Source organism: Mercenaria mercenaria, chromosome 16 (genome assembly GCF_021730395.1).
Source record: "Mercenaria mercenaria strain notata chromosome 16, MADL_Memer_1, whole genome shotgun sequence".
Classification (NCBI taxonomy): Eukaryota; Metazoa; Mollusca; class Bivalvia; order Venerida; family Veneridae; genus Mercenaria; species Mercenaria mercenaria.
Window position 1 is genome coordinate 13,829,329 of NC_069376.1, and position 19,676 is coordinate 13,849,004.

The 19,676-nt window shown below is 38.1% G+C and overlaps 1 protein-coding gene across 6 annotated transcripts; it reads right to left on the bottom strand.

Moving 5' to 3' along the window:
• Nucleotides 1–1,652: 1,652 nt before the first annotated feature.
• LOC123540186 (coiled-coil domain-containing protein 43-like) lies at nucleotides 1,653–17,621 on the bottom strand. Of its 6 annotated transcripts, none has more exons than XR_008367752.1 (6): nucleotides 17,418–17,621; nucleotides 14,939–15,032; nucleotides 12,023–12,161; nucleotides 7,724–7,779; nucleotides 2,757–3,445; nucleotides 1,653–2,384 (listed from the first exon to the last, which is right to left on the bottom strand). XR_008367752.1 is itself a non-coding variant. In XM_045324996.2 (5 exons), exons 1-5 carry the CDS (start codon nucleotides 17,586–17,588, stop codon nucleotides 3,255–3,257), a joined length of 651 nt encoding a protein of 216 aa, XP_045180931.2. In that variant the 5' UTR covers nucleotides 17,589–17,621; the 3' UTR covers nucleotides 1,653–3,254. The 6 variants fall into 6 exon arrangements, 1 of the variants encoding a protein (XP_045180931.2); XR_008367751.1 differs by having other exon boundaries at nucleotides 1,653–2,438; XR_008367749.1 differs by having other exon boundaries at nucleotides 1,653–2,714.
• Between the last annotated feature and the right edge of the window lie 2,055 nt (nucleotides 17,622–19,676).

Here is a 19,676-nt window from a genome sequence, read left to right on the forward strand (position 1 = left end):
CGTTATGAATCGGAAACGAAACAAACCATGTTAACCTCTAAGTGTGACCTTTACTTTGGAGCTAATGGTCTTGGTCTTATGCATGACATGTCATGTCATTATGGTGAACATTTATGCCATGTTATTTCAAAACCTCTTTATGGATGTTACAGCCTAGATAAGAATTTACACAGACGCATAGGCTGACAATGTGATTTTAATATGCCACCTCCGGAGGCATGAAAAGAGGGATAATTCATAAAATTCTAGCAAAAGAGTTATGACCCTTGTGTCAAAAAATGTTGGTGATAATTTGGAACAACTATTTTAAGTTTGAATCAAATCTGTTTGGTAATAACAGTTATTATAGAGTGATTGTGAATCAAAATAGTAACCTGAAATTTTAATTGAAAAGGGGAAAAACACATAATTATGTGTGCCAGAGTCAAGTTTGGTTAAAATCAAATCATAAATGAAGCTGTTATTGTGCAGACAAGGACAAAATATAAATTTGGCCCTTTCAGGGGCCATAACTGTGGAATCCATAATGGGATCTGGCCAGATCAAGAACAAAACCAAGACCTTATGGTGATACAATTTGTGAGCAAGTCTGGTTAAAATAAAATCATAAATGAAGTTGCTATTGTGCAGACAAAGTTAAAACAGCTAATTTTGGCCCTTTCTGGGGCCATAACTCTGGAACCCATAAAAGGATCTGGTCAATTCAAGACAGGAACCAAGAATTTATGGTGATACAAGTTGTGTGCAAGTTTGGTTAAAATAAAATCATAAATGAAACCACTATCTTGCAGACAAGAAATTGTTGACGCACGCATGCAAAGTCTGGCCCTTCAAGTGGCAATAACTCTAGAACACATAATGGGATCTGGCCAGTTTTCGAAAGGAACTGAGATATCATGCCAATTCAAGTTTTGTACAAGTCTGATCAAAATTGCTTGCAAAATGTGGTCTCTATCATGTTCACAAGTAATTGTGAACAGACGACGTACGAAGGGCGATCACAAAAGCTCACCCTGTCACGTGAGCTAAAAACAAGCCAAAGTTAATTGGAAAACAAGCTATGGCAACCTTGGAAAACAAGAGGGTCTTGATGGCCCTATACCACTCACCAGAGTGGCCTACTGACCTAGTCTTTGACCCCACATGACCCAGTTTCAAACTTTACCTAGAGATCATCAAGACAAACATTCTGACCAAGTTCTGGCCAAGTTTCATGAAGATAGGATCATAATCTGGCCTCAAGATTGTTAACATGCTTTTCATGTGATTTGAGCACTTGACCTAGTCTTTAATCACATATGACCCAGATTCGAACTTGATCTAGAGGTCATCAAGATAAACATTCTGACCAATTCTCATAAGTTTAAAACTTAAACTGTGGACCCTATAGTGTTAACAAGATTTTCCTTTGATCTGGCATAGAAAACTAGTATTTCACCCAACGTGACCCAGTTTCAGACTTAGCCTAGAGATCATCAAAACAAACATTCTGACAAAGTTTCATGAAGACTGGGTCACAAATGTGGCCTTTAGAGTGTTGACAGACAATGCACACCACTCGGACAATGATCCGTCACAATAGCTCACCTTGAGCACTTTGTGCTCTGAGCTAACAACCCATAGTAAAATAGTGCATGGAATACAAAAGGACATATTGTAACAATGCTTTAATTAACAATGCATGCTAAACATAAATGTAAACACTCCGAATTTGCAATTTTACTACATATTCATTTATTAACTTCATTAAATCAAATCAGAACATAAAACCTCAATATTTTCCAAACTAACTTAACTCAGGCTCTACAAGATATTAACCCTTACCCTGCTGAATTTCTATAATGGACTTGTCCATTTTTCAATTTCGACAGTACCATTAACTGTCAAAAGGGATGCTTACCAAAAAGATACTGACTGAATAGCGAACAGTGCAGATCATGACCAGACTGCAGGGATGTGCAGGCTGATCATGATCTACACTGGCTGCAAAGGCATAACCAATCGTGTCCAGCATGAAAAGGGTTAAATCAATTCCTGTGAAATCATAAGTATTTGTGGGGGACTAATTTTCAAGGATTTCGTGGTTGAGTGAATCTACAAAATTTAATCTCAGCAAACTAGTAAAATCCCTATTCATTTATATTCAAAAGTTGAAATCCACAAATTCATATCCCCACGAAATTGCCTTTTTGACCCAAACCACAAAATTTCATGTAAACGAAATCAAATGATTTCACAGTATCTAATAATTTTATTCTATATGCAATAACGTCATAAAAATTGTTTTTCCCATTGACTTACCTTGTGAAACTTGTACTCAACAGATAGAGTATCTCAAGTATCTCACTGAACAGATACAGTATCTCACTGAACAGATACAGTATCTCACTGAAACTTGTACTCAACAGTTACAGTATCTCACTGAACAGATACAGTATCTCACTGAACAGATACAGTACCTCACTGAACAGATACAGTATCTCACTGAAACTTGTACTCGACAGTTACAGTATCTTTCTGAACAGATACAGTATCTCACTGAACAGATACAGTATCTCACTGAACAGATAAAGTACCTCACTGAACAGATACAGTATCTCACTGAAACTTGTACTCAACAGTTACAGTATCTTTCTGAACAGATACAGTATCTCACTAAAACTTGTACTCAACAGATACAGTACCTCAAGTATCTCACTGAACAGATACAGTATCTCACTGAACAGATACAGTATCTCACTGAACAGATACAGTACCTTACTGAACAGATACAGTATCTCACTGAAACTTGTACTCAACAGATAAAGTATCTCACTGAAGATTTACATTCTTATTCTTCAAAAAGTATCACGGTTTTTTAAAGAAGTTTTGCAGGTAATTTGTTTGAAGAAAAAAACCATCATACACAAAGTTGATACCATGAAAATGTTGCTGTCCTACTCGAAGATGCTTAATCACTCAATTAAATAAATAACAAAGAAACCCCAAATATTATGCAAGGAAACAGTTCAAGATTTGTAACATTTATAGCAGATACAATGTAGGTTTTTAACATATTTACATTACTATTCCTTCAATCACTAATTTTGAAGATATGGCAAAAGTCTATTTAAATTTAAACAACCTTTGTCTGTCTTGCAAATATAACACTGTTTATATTTTTACAGATTGATAATGAAAACATGTGGAAATAAATTGCTCAAAAACTTCATGAAAATGGAGAAGCATCAATTCTAAACTAGGATTCACTGTCGTCATCTCCTCCTCTCTCCCTTCTGTGTTCGTTTTTTCTCTCCTTCCTTTCTTTCTTTCTGTTTTTGTTTTTGCATCTCTCTATCTTGCTTGTCCTTTTCTTTTTTCTTCTCTGCCTCCAGTTTGGATTTTTCTCTCATTTCAAGTTCATTTTTTTTCACAGATTCAGCATTCACATTTTTAAAGTTCATTACTGGATACATGTTAAGAAAAATTGTTGATGGATTGAACACAACAACTTTAAACATTGAACACAGACAAGTTATACACTGAATACAGCCGAGTTAAACATTGAACATAACCAAGCTAAACATAGAACATAGCCAAGTTAATCACATCGAACATAGAAGAGTTAAACATTGAACATAGCCAAGTTAAATGTTGAACATATCCAAGTTCAAAGTCTGATGGATGAGGAAGACCACAGATGTTCCTCCGCTCATTGCCAGTGATTTAAAGTAAGAAACTTTAACCACTCAGCAATGGATGCCTCTGCTTTTATTTAGCTACTTGACTTAGTTATCACTGAGACAACATAAAAAAGGCTTTCCCAACAGTGACAATCGTCTACTATCAAAAGGAAAATTGTGATACTTGCTTTTTTAAGATTTTTAAAGAAAACATATTTTTAGACTAGATTTAATGAAAACATATCTTCTACTATGAAAGTTAAAGCTGCATCTACCTTTGGTCACTAACATAAAACAGACAAATGGTCGAACAGAAAAAAACACAAGAGCTGTCACAGGAGACAGCGCGCTTGACTATTTTGATGCTGGATAGTGAAATTGGGCATATCTGAGTAAGCTGAACTGTACTTAAAGTCTGATAACCCTTACATAACCTATGAACTGGAACCATTTGTACAATTTTGAAAGAAGGCTATCTAGAGATCATTTGTGTAAAGTTTCATCAAAATCCATTCAGTTGTTTTGGAGGAGAAAATTGTTGATGAAAAGTGACCACGCCCTCTGATGATGAATTAGAAAAATTTGAATACTATTTTGTAGAAGGTCACACAAGAACCACTTTTGCAAAATCATTTCAAAATCGGACTAGCAGCTCCACACAAGAAGATTTTTGAAGTTTCCACTAAAAACATATAGGGAAAAGTGACCACGCCCTCTAGTGGCCATGTTTTTTTAATGAATCAAAATAATTCAAACAATCTTGGAAGTAAGTCAGACAAGGACCATTCGTGTGAAATTATTTCAAAATCGGACTGTCTGTTTATGAGGAGATGTGGTTTGAAGATTTTTGTATTTTTAGCCCTAGCGACCCATATAAGCAACCAAGCGGAACTGTATGAACAACTTTGGTAGAGGACTACCCAAGCAACAATCAGGCCAAGTTTTATCAAAACCATTCAGTGGTTTTGGAGATGTCGTTTAAATGTAACTATTGACGACAGACGACTTAACGCACATATGGACGACGGACATAGCATGATCACAATACCTCACCTTGAACACTTTGTGCTCAGGTGTGCTAAAAAAACAAAAAAGTAGGTCAGTAGGTCAAGGTCACAGTCAAGTGACTCCTAATCACTTGGGGTCATCAAGTAGTTATAATTAAACAATCTAGGAAATATGATCTGATAATTTTTAAGTATTTACTCCTATATAACTCATGTAACAGGTGACCCCCAGGGCGGGGCCTCTTTTCACCCCAGGGGCATAATTTGAACAATCTTGACAGAAATCTACTAAGCAATGCTACATACCAAATATCAAAGGCCTAGGCCTTAAACTCCCAGAAAAGAAGTTTTATTTTTTTCCCTATGTAAGTCTATGTTAAATTTGGGAGCCCAGGGCAGGGCCTCTTTTCACCCCATATAATGCATAATTTGAACAATTTTGGTACAGGAACATACAGCAATGAAACATACTAAATATCAAAAGCTAGGCCTTGCAGTTTCAGGAAAGAAGATTTTCGGGGTCACCAAGTAATTATAATTCAACAATCTAGGAAATATGATCTGATAAATTTTTAAGCATTTATTCCTATATAACTCATATAACAAGTGACCCCCAGGGCGGGGCCTCTTTTTTCCGCAGGGGCACAATTTTAACACTCTTCATAGACAACCATTAGATAATGTCACATGCCAAATATCAAGTCTCTATGCCATGCGGTTTTGGACAAGAAGGTTTTTTAAAGTTTTTCTTTTTGGTGGCCATGGCAACCAGAGTTCTGCATGGAACTCAATTCTTTGAACAATTTTGAAAGGGGGCCACCCAAGGATCATTCATGTAAAGTTTGGTCTAATTATGTCCAGTGGTTTGCAAGAAGACTTTTTTCAGAAAATGTTGACCGATGCATGAGACACGTCACACAAGGGACGGCAGACATTGAGCAGTCACAAAAGTTCACCATAAACCTTTGGCTCAGGTGAGCTAAAAATTGGTGCCAGAGGAGGGGCGGGGGGTAAGCAGGGTTTAATACACTGGTCACTTAATATGACCTTTGTGCCCTTGACCTTAACCCTACAGATCATGTTTGTGTTCTATGCACATCATCTCATTACTAACTACCTACATACCAAGTTTGAAGTCATTACCTTAAAAAGATACTGTATATTAGTGGTTATTTCCGCGGGTCAAAGATAGCGAATCTGGAATTCCAGACATTTGGTGTGCGGAAATATTAGCAAATTCCCTTTTTCCAACCTGTGTAAAAATAGCTTTCATAAGAATCACTAATGTGTCTGGCGTAATAATTACATTTTTGCAGCATTACAGCATTATTTAAGAAATAATATATCTCATCGGTGATTTGTCGCTGAATAAATCACTGCTTGGAGTTCAGATGCGAAGGAATTATATCACGAGGGCGTAGCCCGAGTGATATAATGCTACGCATCTGAATGACAAACAGTGATTTATTCAAGAGCAAATCACTAAATGAGATATATTATTTCGATTCTAACACGTTATCAAGGACTTTAAAGTACACCTTGTCGGCTTGCATTAAATATTTGCCCGTTTTCAATCGGGTTCTTTTCCAGCACGCCGTTACGCCGCTTGGCGCTATGACGTAATAGTTGTGACGTCAGAACAGTGAATTGTTGTTTAATAAATCACTGTCTCCAGCCTTCTTTGTTTAATAGGAAAATGAATCGGATCGTGTTAGAATATCCCTTATATGCAGCCAGTGAACGTTCATATACATGTATAAAAGAATGGGCTACGTAGAACTAAAATTTGTGTTTGTCTTTTCTTTATAAAAACAAGAGCTGTCACTAATGGTGACAATGCCCCCGCAGCAACTTGACCATTGACCTGGTGACCTTGACCTTTGACCCCAAAGTCAGTAGGGGTCGTGTACTCAATAAGTATTATAAGCACGTGAAGTTTGAAGGTCCTGGGTGCAGTGGTTTGCGTGTAAAAAGCCTTCATGCAAAAAGTTAACACTGGCCCCTGTGACCTTGACCTGGTGACCCCAAAGTCAGTAGGGGTCATGTACTCAATAAGTACTATCAGCATGTGAAGTTTGAAGGTCCTGGGTGCAGTGGCCTATGCCAGTTTACGGTAATTAGCTTTGCTGGCTTTGTATCTGTCAACAAATGAATGGAATTTAATCAAAAGGTAGCTTTAAAATGTGTATAGTGTACAGACAGAGACGGACCGTTATTTTCTCTCATTCACTACTGATGTTTTTATGATGGGTTGGCTGATATTTACGCTGGAGAAAATGTCAGCGAATTTTGTCAATTCACAAAATTGGCCAATATTTCCACCTCGCTAACTTAACCACTTATACAGTAATAAGTTATGCTGTGGACACGAAATATGACAGACAGATTTGACATTTGAGCTCAATTTGTGACCTTAACCTTTCACCCACAGATCCAGTTCATGAGTTCTACACATAGTCTCATTACCACCTACCTAAATGCCATGTTTACTGTCAATACCTTGCATGGTTAGTTATGCTTCGGACACAAAATATGATGGACAGTTTTGATGTTTTAGCTCAAACTGTGTCCTTGACCTTTGACCAGGTTCATTTTCTCTGCACATTGTCTCACTGCCATCTACCTATATGCCTAGTTTAGAGTAAATACCTTTTATGGTTATAAAGTTATGCTCAGCATGGGCTCACATAATACATCATTTGAGCCGTGCCATAAGAAAACCAACATAGTGGCTTTGCGACCAGCATGGATCCAGACCAGCCTGCGCATCCGCGCAGACTGGTCAGGATGCATGCTGTTCGCTGTCAAAGCCTATTGCTATTAGAGAAACTGTTAGCGAACAGCATAGATCCTGACCAGACTGCGCGGATGCGCAGGCTGGTCTGGATCCATGCTGGTCTCAAAGCCACTATGTTGGTTTTCCCATGGCACGGCTCATTTTATTTCCAAAATGGGCGTATAAAAACATTCATATAAACCCCATACCGAGGAAAAACAAATAGTGAAACCCAAATAAAACTGATGAAGCATAACAATACAGTACTGAAAGGATACAATCACTGTCTTGCCCTGAATTATCTCTTCCTGCATCATCATCATCTTCGTCATCACTACATGTTGTTAAGGAAATGAAACTACTGGTACATTTTATTTATCACAATAAAATAAAGAACTACAATAACAACAATCATTACTATAGCTAAATACTGATGTTTTGGTACCAGTCAAGACTGGAATAACTGACATTCTGGTACCAGTCTAGATTGGAAAACTGATGTTTTGGTAACCAGTCTAGATTGGAATACTGATGTTTTGGTACCAGTCTAGACCAGAATAACTGACATTCTGGTACCAGTCTAGATTGGAAAACTGATGTTTTGGTAACCAGTCTAGATTGGAAAACTGATGTTTTGGTACCAGTCTAGATTATACTTCACATTCACAATGTTGTGCCTTGTAATTTTCATGTTCTGCTATTTAGACTTGCACAGAATTTCTACAGCTTTAACTTACTTCAGAACAAAATTAGAATGCCTGCTACCTTAAAGGGAAAGAATCAATGTATTGCTGTAGTGAAATTATCAATGACTAACTGTACCAGAGAGGTCAATGTCTAACTATAGTGAAATTATCAATGCCTAAATGTAGCAGATTATCAATGACTAACTGTACCAGAGAGATCAATGTCTAACTATAGTGGAATTATCAATGCCTAACTGTAGTGGAATTATCAAAGACTAACTGTACTGGATAGATCAATGCCTAACTATAGTGGAATTATCAATGACTAACTGTACCGGAGATATCAATGCCTAACTGTAGTGGAATTATCAATGACTAACTGTACTGGAGACATCAATGCCTAACTATAGTGGAATTATCAATGACTAACTGTACTGGAAAGATCAATGCCTAACTATAGTGGAATTAGCAATGACTAACTGTACCGGAGAGATCAATGCCTAACTATAGTGGAATTATCAATGACTAACTGTACCGGAGAGATCTATGCCTAACTGTCCTGCAGAGATCAATGCCTAACTATAGTGGAATTATCAATGACTAACTGTACAGGAGAGATCAATGCCTAACTGTACTGCAGAGATCAATGCCTAACTATTATAGTGGAATTATCAATGACTAACTGTACCGGAGAGATCAATGCCTAACTATGGGGAAGGATAAATGTCTGACCTAACTTTGTTAGTGTCTGTCCCAGTGGTTGTTGGCACCAGTGTTAAGAAGCATTAAGGAGCTAATAAACAAAAACTATTTCTACTTAAATTTCAATAGCGACCTTGACTAACAAGCAAAAATTATGTACACAACATATTGTCTCATCATGGAGATCTACAATTATGTGCAGTATTAAGATAATCCACCAATGCAAATATATGGAGCAGAATTTTTTTTTACACCTGACCTTAAATTGATCAACAACCATGGGTCATCTGCATGACAAATAGTCTTATCAAGGGAAAAACTTCTGTGTAGTAAAATGAAAAGTCTTCAATGCAATTTAAAGCTTTGGGGCAGAAACAAATGACCTTGACCTTTTACCTACAAGCATAAGTCATGTACATGCTTTATCTACATATTACCCTATATTCACATAACAAGTTTTATGCACCTTGCTTGAATACTCCTCCCCACTAGACACATGACCATATTGGATACCAACCCCCACCCCCCAGACACATGACCATACAGTACTCCAGTACTCCTCCCCACTAGACACATGACCATACAGGATACTACTCCCCACTAGACAAATGAACATACAGGATACTACTCCCCACTCCCCACTAGACTACAGGATACTACTCCCCACTAGACTACAGGATACTACTCCCCACTAGACTACAGGATACCACTCCCCACTAGACTACAGGATACTACTCCCTACTATACAGGATACTACTCCCCACTCCCCACTAGACTACAGGATACTACTCCCCACTCCCCACTAGACTACATGATACTACTCCCCACTCCCCACTCGACTACAGGATACTACTCCCTACTATATAGGATACTACTCCCCACTCCCCACTAGACTACAGGATACTACTCCCCACTAGACTACATGATACTACTCCCCACTCCCCACTAGACTGTAGGATACTACTTCCCACTCCCCACTAGACTACAGGATACTACTCCCCACTAGACACATGACCATACAGGATAATACTCCCTACTCGACACATGACCATACAAGATACTACTCCCCACTCCCAACTAGACTATAGGATACTACTTCCCACTCCCCACTAGACTACAGGATACTACTCCCCACTAGACACATGACCATACAGGATATTTATCCCCACTAGACACATGATCATACAGGATACTACTCCCAGCTCCCCGCTAGACTATATGATACTACTTCCCACTCCCCACTAGACAACAGGATACTACTCCCCACTAGACACATGACCATACAGGATAGTACTCCCCACTAGACACATGACCATACACGATACTACTCCCTACTCGACACATGACCATACAAGATTCTACTCCCCACTCCCAACTAGACTATAGGATACTACTTCCCACTCCCCACTAGACTACAGGATACTACTCCCCACTAGACACATGACCATACAGGATACTACTCCCCACTAGACACATGATCATACAGGATACTACTCCCCACTCCCCGCTAGACTATAGGATACTACTTCCCACTCCCCACTATACTACAGGATACTACTCCCCACTAGACACATGACCATACAGGATACTACTCCCCACTAGACACATGACCATACAGGATACTACTCCCCACTCCCCGCTAGACTATAGGATACTACTTCCCACTCCCCACTAGACTACAAGATACTACTCCCCACTAGACATATGACCATACAGGATACTACTCCCCACTCGACACATGACCATACAGGATACTACTCCCCACTCGACACATGACCATACAGGATACTACTCCCCACTCAACACATGATCATACAGGATATTACTCCCCACTCGACACATGACCATACAGGATACTACTCCCCACTCGACACATTATCATACAGGATACTACTCCCCACTAGACACATGACCATACAGGATACTACTCTCCACTCGACACATGACCATACAGGATACTACTCCCCACTCGACACATGACCATACATTACAGGATACTACTCCCCACTCGACACATTATCATACAGGATACTACTCCCCACTCGACACATGACCATACAGGATACTACTCCCCACTCAACACATGATCATACAGGATACTACTCCCCACTCGACACATTATCATACAGGATACTACTCCCCATTCGACACATTATCATACAGGATACTACTCCCCACTCGACACATGACCATACAGGATACTACTCCCCACTCGACACATGACCATACATTACAGGATACTACTCCCCACTCGACACATTATCATACAGGATACTACTCCCCACTCGACACATGACCATACAGGATACTACTCCCCACTCGACACATTATCATACAGGATACTACTCCCCACTCCCCGCTAGACTATAGGATACTACTTCCCACTCCCCACTAGACTACAAGATACTACTCCCCACTAGACATATGACCATACAGGATACTACTCCCCACTCGACACATGACCATACAGGATACTACTCCCCACTCGACACATGACCATACAGGATACTACTCCCCACTCAACACATGATCATACAGGATACTACTCCCCACTCGACACATGACCATACAGGATACTACTCCCCACTCGACACATTATCATACAGGATACTACTCCCCACTAGACACATGACCATACAGGATACTACTCCCCACTCGACACATGACCATACAGGATACTACTCCCCACTCGACACATGACCATACAGGATACTACTCCCCACTCGACACATTATCATACAGGATACTACTCCCCACTCGACACATGACCATACAGGATACTACTCCCTACTCGACACATTATCATACAAGATACTACTCCCCACTCGACACATTATCATACAGGATACTACTCCCCACTCGACACATGACCATACAGGATACTACTCCCCACTAGACACATTATCATACAGGATACTACTCCCCACTCAACACATGACCATACAGGATACTACTCCCCACTCGACACATTATCATACAGAATACTACTCCCCACTAGACACATGACCATACAGGATACTACTCCCCACTCAACACATGACCACACAGGATACTACTCCCCACTCGACACATTATCATACAGGATACTACTCCCCACTAGACACATGACCATACAGGATACTACTCCCCACTCGACACATGACCATAATCAATACTTCTCCCCACTAGACAAATGAACATACAGGATACTCCTCCCCACTAGACACATGACCATACTGTGCTAGGATAGCTGCCTTCCTTGCAACTTCTTCTGCTGTTTTCTCTCGAGTTTTCACTGTCTCAATTTTTTGTTTCTCCAGTATAACAGCAAGATGGTCAGTCAGCTCCCCTGTAATTACAGAGTAATCCTGTATGACGACTGATGAACATATTCAACATAGCATAAGCTTTGTATGAATACTGCATGCTACTTGTCAATTCTATTGGTACTTACAGGGGACACGTCTCAAGCAGCAATCCAAGGGAGCCACAAAATCAGGCTGCTTAAAGTAGCTTGGTACCTAAGACAAGTTGCTACTAGAATAAACAAGAGCTGTCCGTATGACAGTCAATGCTCGACAATTTGAATCGCTGTCCCAGAAGCAGGAATATTACACTAAATATTAAAATATCTTAAGTTTCAATCAAGTATTTGCATTAGTTTTCGAGATAGTAAGTAGCATGCACAATTTTAACCAGAAATTTGGTTCAAAAGGGAACATAATTTTGTAAAATACATGTCTGAGTTATGGGACTTGATGCTATGACCTAGTTTTATAATCCCGAAGAAACATGATTGTGAAGCCTCAATTCAATACTGTAAAATCTGGAAAATAAGCATATATGCCCTTATAATAATTTTAGTGTCTCTTTTATGCGCCTATATTTGATATGCGCTTATACTTGAGCCAAAACTATGCTCTTATATTTGATATGCGGTTATATATAGGAACATTGACAGTGCTTACCTTGGTTGAGGAAACAAAAGTAAAACATGATCATGGACGTGCAAAGTCAACTATTTCCTTTTATTGCATATAGTATTTATACATAATGAAAACATACAGTAATGAACATAGTACATAATTTGCATATAATGTTCAATCTCTCGGACCATTCAATCATTGTTCAACACTAACATTGTAGCATTTTATCCATATTGTTTTTACAGATTTATAAAAGAATGATTAACTGTTATGACAACGCAAACAAGCAAACAACTTTTCTGGTATTCAAACTTTTACTTTCATTTACTGAAAACATTTTCTATTCAAAAAGCATAATCATTACCCTAAACAATTATCGTTTTATCAGACAACAGATGTTAAAATCTTTTAACATCCACCAATAGGTAAAAACACCTGTATTTATGATAAACAATTATCACGATATGATACCGTTTATTACGTCTTTTTGCTGCATCTGTTGTTTGTTTACCAGCAATCGGATATGCGCTTACTTTCGAGACAAAATTATGGTAAGAGCATCTCATGCGCTTATTTTTCCACACTGAATAATGATAAGACCGTATGCGCTTACTTTTGACATGCGCTTATATTCGAATATGCGCTTATTTACCAGAACCTACAGTATTTGCACTAGTGTTTGAGATAGCAACTTGTAAGCAAAACTTTATCCAGGATTTCCTTAGTCCAAAAGGAGGCATAATTTGCCCAAATTATGTGTCAGAGTTATGGGACCTGATACTGTGAGGATTTTTACTGATATAGAAAAAGAAAAAATAAGTTTCAAAACTAAATGTCTTTAAATAATAGCTATATGTGTTTGCATACAAAACTTTTTTAAGTCCAAAAGACGGCACAATTTGGCCAAAATGCTAGTAAGCTTTATTGCATTTGATGCTATCATGTAGATTTATAACCCTAAAGGCACACGTGAAATTTAAATTCAATATCTGCATTAGTTTTGGAGATAGTAACTTGCATGCAAAACTTTAACTAACTTAAACAAGTGCAAAATACGGCATTATTTTGGCTACAATATAAGTCAGAGTTATGGGACTTGACCAAGTGATTATTGACATAAAAAATGAAAAAAAAAAAAAAACTTTCAAAACTGTAAATTATAGCTGTAAGTTCTTGCATCTAAAACTTACGCTGTGATGTTGACGCCAGAGTGAGTAGAATAGCTTGGACTATTCTTCAAATAGTCGAGTTAAAAACCAATAAAGTAATCACAAAACAAAGAAAGAATGAAACATAAATTAAACTGCCTACCCGCATCTCCCCTGCCAGACGATTGTGATGCTTAACCATGGATTAAACTGCCTACCTGCATCTCCCCTGCCAGACAACTGAAAGTCTGAACCATACATTAAACTGCCTACCTGCATCTCCCCTGCCAGACAACTGAAAGTCTGAACCATAGATTAAACTGTCTACCTGCATCTCCCCTGCCAGACAACTGAAAGTCTGAACCATAGATTAAACTGTCTACCTGCATCTCCCCTGCCAGACAACTGAAAGTCTGAACCATAGATTAAACTGTCTACCTGCATCTCCCCTGCCAGACAACTGAAAGTCTTAACCATACATTAAACTGCCTACCTGCATTTCCCCTGCCAGACAACTGACAGACTGAATCATAGATTGATTAAACTGCCTACCTGCATCTCCTCTGACAGACAACTGAAAGACTGAGCCATAGATTAAACTGCCAACCTTCAACTCCCCTGCCAGACAACTGAAAGACTAAATCATAGATTAAACCACCTGCTTGCATCTGTCCTGTCAGGTTACCAGGTAACTGAAAGACTGAACCATAGATGAAAGCACCTAACTGCATCTCTCTGTCAGGTAACTGAAAGACTGAGCCATAGATTAAACTGCCTACCTGCATCTCCCCTGTCAGTTTACTGAAAGACTGAACCATGGATTAAACTGCCTACCTGCATCTCCCCTGTCAGTTTACTGAAAGACTGAACCATGGATTAAACTGCCTACCTGAATTGCCTGCCAGACAAATAAAAGACTGAACCATAAATAACACTGCCTACCTGCATTTCCCCGGTCAGGTAACTGAAAGACTGAACCATGGATTAAACTGCCTACCTGTATCTCTCCTGCCAAATTACTGAAAGGCTGACCCATAGATTAAAATGCCTACCTGCATCTCCCCTGCCGGAAGACTGTGATGCAGAACCATGGATTTCCTCCCATTTCTTGAATAATTCATCACAAACACACTGGTGGTTCTCCTCCTAAGACACAAATGAATTGCAATGTTTACATCAATGATAAGCTGTACATGTAAATTATAGAAATAAACAAAGGACCATAACTCACTCACAAATTGTTGAACCAGTCTGATTTTCAGATGGACACAACTAGGGTACCAATACATCATTCTAACAAAGTTTGGTCAAAATCCCCCGAGTAGTTTCTGAGAAGATGCGATAACAAGAAATTGTTAACGGACTGACGGACTGAATGACGGACGGATGGACCACAGACGCAGAGTGTTTTGAATAGCCAAAAATGGCCGGGACCGTAGGAATAGCCACTTCCAACATACTTTGGCTAGAGTACCAATTCTGTATGGATAAGTTTGCTGTCTCCAAACATTGGAGGTTGGCCTTTGAACAGGATTTTTAACAACAACACCGTCATTTATTTATTACACGGATGGGGAAATAATTTTAGACAAACTACAAAATTATCACAGACACTTGGGGGTCAGCACCCCTCCCCCTCCCATGCCGCCCCTGAAAACCTTCAGTCAATACATTTTTGTTTTTTAAAACAAACTGAGCACATGTCTTGATCATCCAACGACTTCTGTTACCATTTCAACATGTTTGAACAATTCCCATACTCTGTCAATGCTCAAAAAACTAAAGACAACTTACTTCGCAATGTAAACACGATTTTCTTGTCCAAGGAATAAGAGAATAGATCCCAGCTTGATGTTGCGCAGTCAAATTTACTACGCAGAGCCGTGACACAGACGATATTGTTAGCAGTTAAAATAAAAATACTTGCTTAGAAAGTCAACAGCCGCGATGGTCGAGATAGTACAGACGCTGGATTTGAAAGAACTTTCTTTGGGAAGGGCCACGGGTTCGCTCCGTACTTCGGGCATTCTTTTTTCTTTTTCTAATATAATATTTTCATTTTCTTTTTAAACAATATATTCTCAAGATATAAAAAAATACCTAAAAAAGGAAAAAAAAAAAAATCGCCCATAGCGCGGAGCGAACCCGCGGCCCTGCCCAAAATTATGCTCACAGAACCAGCGTCTGTACTCTCTCGGCCACCGCGGCAGTTGACGTCATGGGCGAGTATTTTTATTTTAACCACTAACGATATTGTCTGTGTCCCGGCTCTGTGTAGTAAACTTGACATCAAGCTGGGATCTATTCTCCTATTCCTTGGACAAGCTAGTTTGTGTTGAAAACGCTCGGAGTAAGTTGTCTTTAGAGTGGGCAGACCAATGCTCGGCGCATACCAACGCTCGGCGTATATCACGTTTCTCTGGGAATTTCTTAATATATATATAAAATATCAGCTCTTATGAGTCCCCTTTCGTTTGTTTACATCACGCGTAATTTTATCCCAGTGCGGTTCATTTCCGGTATGGTCACGTGGTCACAGTAGAGCAGACGATGCAAGGCTAAAAGCCGTTCAGTTTTGTGTTCTACTCTCATTAAAACAGATTTTCTGGTAAAATTGGTATTAAAAAAGTAGCTTGCAGGCCGAATTATGGAGAATAAAAGCATTTTTATTCTTAATTATTCTATTTCTTTATACTTAAATAAACTATAAACCCTTATCATGGCATTTTATACGGACCCATTGTACTTCACTTTTCTGTAGCTTATGCTATCGAAGTAATTGATATACTATGTGGACTAATGACACTTTTGAAAAGATTTCCAAAAATAATGGAAATAAATCATCAGATATCATAATTTATTGATTTCTTCAAGTTAGACTCACAGAATTGTGATAAATTATCTTCAAATGAATTCCTTAAGATAATTGTTGTATATACTGTATTTATTCAATTTATAGATGCAGAATAGAGAGAGGGGTAATTTACGTAACTGTTTATGTACTTTAGAAAATCAGTTAATCAATACAACCTATGTCTTGTGTTAAATATGTCTTATACTTTACTTTAATACATAAATAGTTCAAAATTACAACCTGCAGATTAATATGCCGTACGCCGAGCGTTGGTATACTTCCGTATGAACCGCATAGGTTTTACTGGTACTATTTTTAGCTCCCGCCTATTACGTCACGGTGTGACTAGAAATATGTAAACAATATGGTTGAATACTCAAAGATTGTTCTACAAACTGACGATAAAAAAGTACGGTAAGTTAATATAAAAATCAGTTTTTAAATTTAAAATATGTAGTTTTTACGCCGAGCATTGGTCTGCCCACTCTAGTTTTTCTGAGCATTGATAGCATATGGGAGATTTTTTAAACATATTGAAATGGTAACAAGTTGTTGTATGATCGAGACATGTGCTCAGTTTGATTTAAAAAGCGAAAATATATTGGTTGAAGGTTGGCAGGGGCGGCTTGGGAGTGGGGACAGGTTCTGACCCCCAAGTGTCTGTGAAAATTATTTACCACGACTTGTCCGATCAACTCGATTACTGATTCTTTCTTTTCATCTTCAGGAGCATCTTCATCCAAAATTCCTGTGATGTATGACACAAAAACATCTGTATCAGTGTCAGGGTTCAACGACAGCAGCTTTTCTGTTAACCAATTTTCATATGCGGCCGTGGAGGCTGCCATTTTGGATCGTTCCTATATTCCGTACTGTGCCGTTTAATTTTGTACGGAGAATTACGATAAATAAAAGGTACAGGTTGAACACCACTAAATCCAGCTGTTCTTTATTTCATATAAAATTCACTTACTTCATAACGTTTTTTTTGACATTTTCTAGCATATCAGATTTTAAGAGTCTTATATTCCCATAAAGAACTAGATCGATACTTTAGAAAAACAAGAAGAAAAGGGGATGTTAACTTTTATATAAGTAAACTACAGTTCGTTAAATACAAGCCGCTGAATTTACTATTTTTCGCTTCTTTCAAATTTTCTTTACGAGACATTAAATTCTTACGCCGCCTTTTTTCCCTAGCATGCGATAGGAACATGCCGATTTAAATAGAATGCAAAGAGATACATACTGAAACGCGGTAGGCTAAAAGTAAGCACGTTGTACTAAGAAAGGAAAAAAAGATTAGTACTATTTATATTTGGACTACTTGAGACCTGCGGAGGCTTACATTCTATTTGGTAGTGATCAGCCTACAGTACATATGCTCTGTAGAGCTTTGAGTGACCCTATTTTATCAAGAACAGATAAGAAGCAGAAGAAGCAGTTCTAATTTAAGATATTATTTAAAGTGCCTTACCCAAGGATACACCGCCATGGGAGTAAAGCTAGCTAGGAATGAACCCGGGACTCTCATCAGCGTAGGAAATCTTCTTAGAACTCCCGACCAATGCGTCCAATAAGAGGGATGTATAAGAACAAAAGAAATATGCATTTTTAGTACATTATTTTATCTGTCGCATATAAAGAAATTAAACCCTATAGACTTAAGGACTATGCTATTTTGACAGTGCAAAATTCCTATGTAAAACTGAGATTGTCGTAACAACGCGAGAAATGCTCGGGTTCAAAGAGAAACTAATAATAATAAAAAATGTATCTCCGAGTAAATTATAAAGTATCAATGACACTCAAAAACATATTCCAACAGTGCACAAGAGGAAAATGCACAGGAATTTTCGGGGTAAGTATTTGGTACCGTAAGTCTCTTATATCTATGCAATATATATATTCATCAATCAAGGATATGTCAGTGTAAATGAGCTGAGCGTTAGTTTTCTAAGAAAACGTCGTTAAACTGGGTTACACAAATCATACGTGCACCAATATTTTACAAAAATATGTCGGCCATGTTTTCTTCAGTGAACGAAGTAAAAGGAGTATTTTACCTTAGAATTCCTTATTGTATAGTGTGATTCACTTTTTAATCTAAATAAAGTATTACTTTTTTATAACATTCCACTGTCCGATCTTTCTGATCACGTAACGATCACTCACAATTACAAAATAAAACCAATGTGTCATTAAAATTATCACTTTACACGGCTTCTTGGACATGACGGCCTACTAACATGAAATTTGTAAACATACGCCAACCAAACAAATGATGAAAGATCGGGACTTTTTCAAAGATATGTTTTATTTCCAGTAATTTTCTGATATTCTAACGAAATAGCAACCGAATTCTATGCACAGAAATGACGAAGAAGTTATGCAATATAGCTTTTAGTTTAAATTTTGGATCTATCTTTTTACAGCCCAACAATAGACATGTATGTGTCACAAATACGGCTTGTCCTCGAAATCAGTGTCAAAGGTTACTAGAACATAAATAAAATAAATAAACAATCGCTTACAATGTTCCTGTAAGTCCCATAAGATGAAACGGCTCGTATATATACGTTCATATATATTCTGTACCGGAAACATCGACAATCACAGTTCGATCTTTTCCACGAACATTTAAAAATTATTTTTATTCCCTTATTTACATTTCAAGCATGACGTTTCATATATACATTCAAGAACGTAAATTTCGTGCTTTCCGACCCTCGTGGTGTGTAAATTTTTGTAATTAAAAGTATGGTGTATTCGACAAACCATTTGTAATTTCAGGCGGTAAATATCATTGACAGTATCATTTATATTATCGGGATTTAATTGAATATATAAGTTTAATAGTTGCAAAAGAAAAACGTAGACATAATTGTTCACTTCACAGGAATGAAAATCAGCGTGAGAATTGAATAATGGTAAAT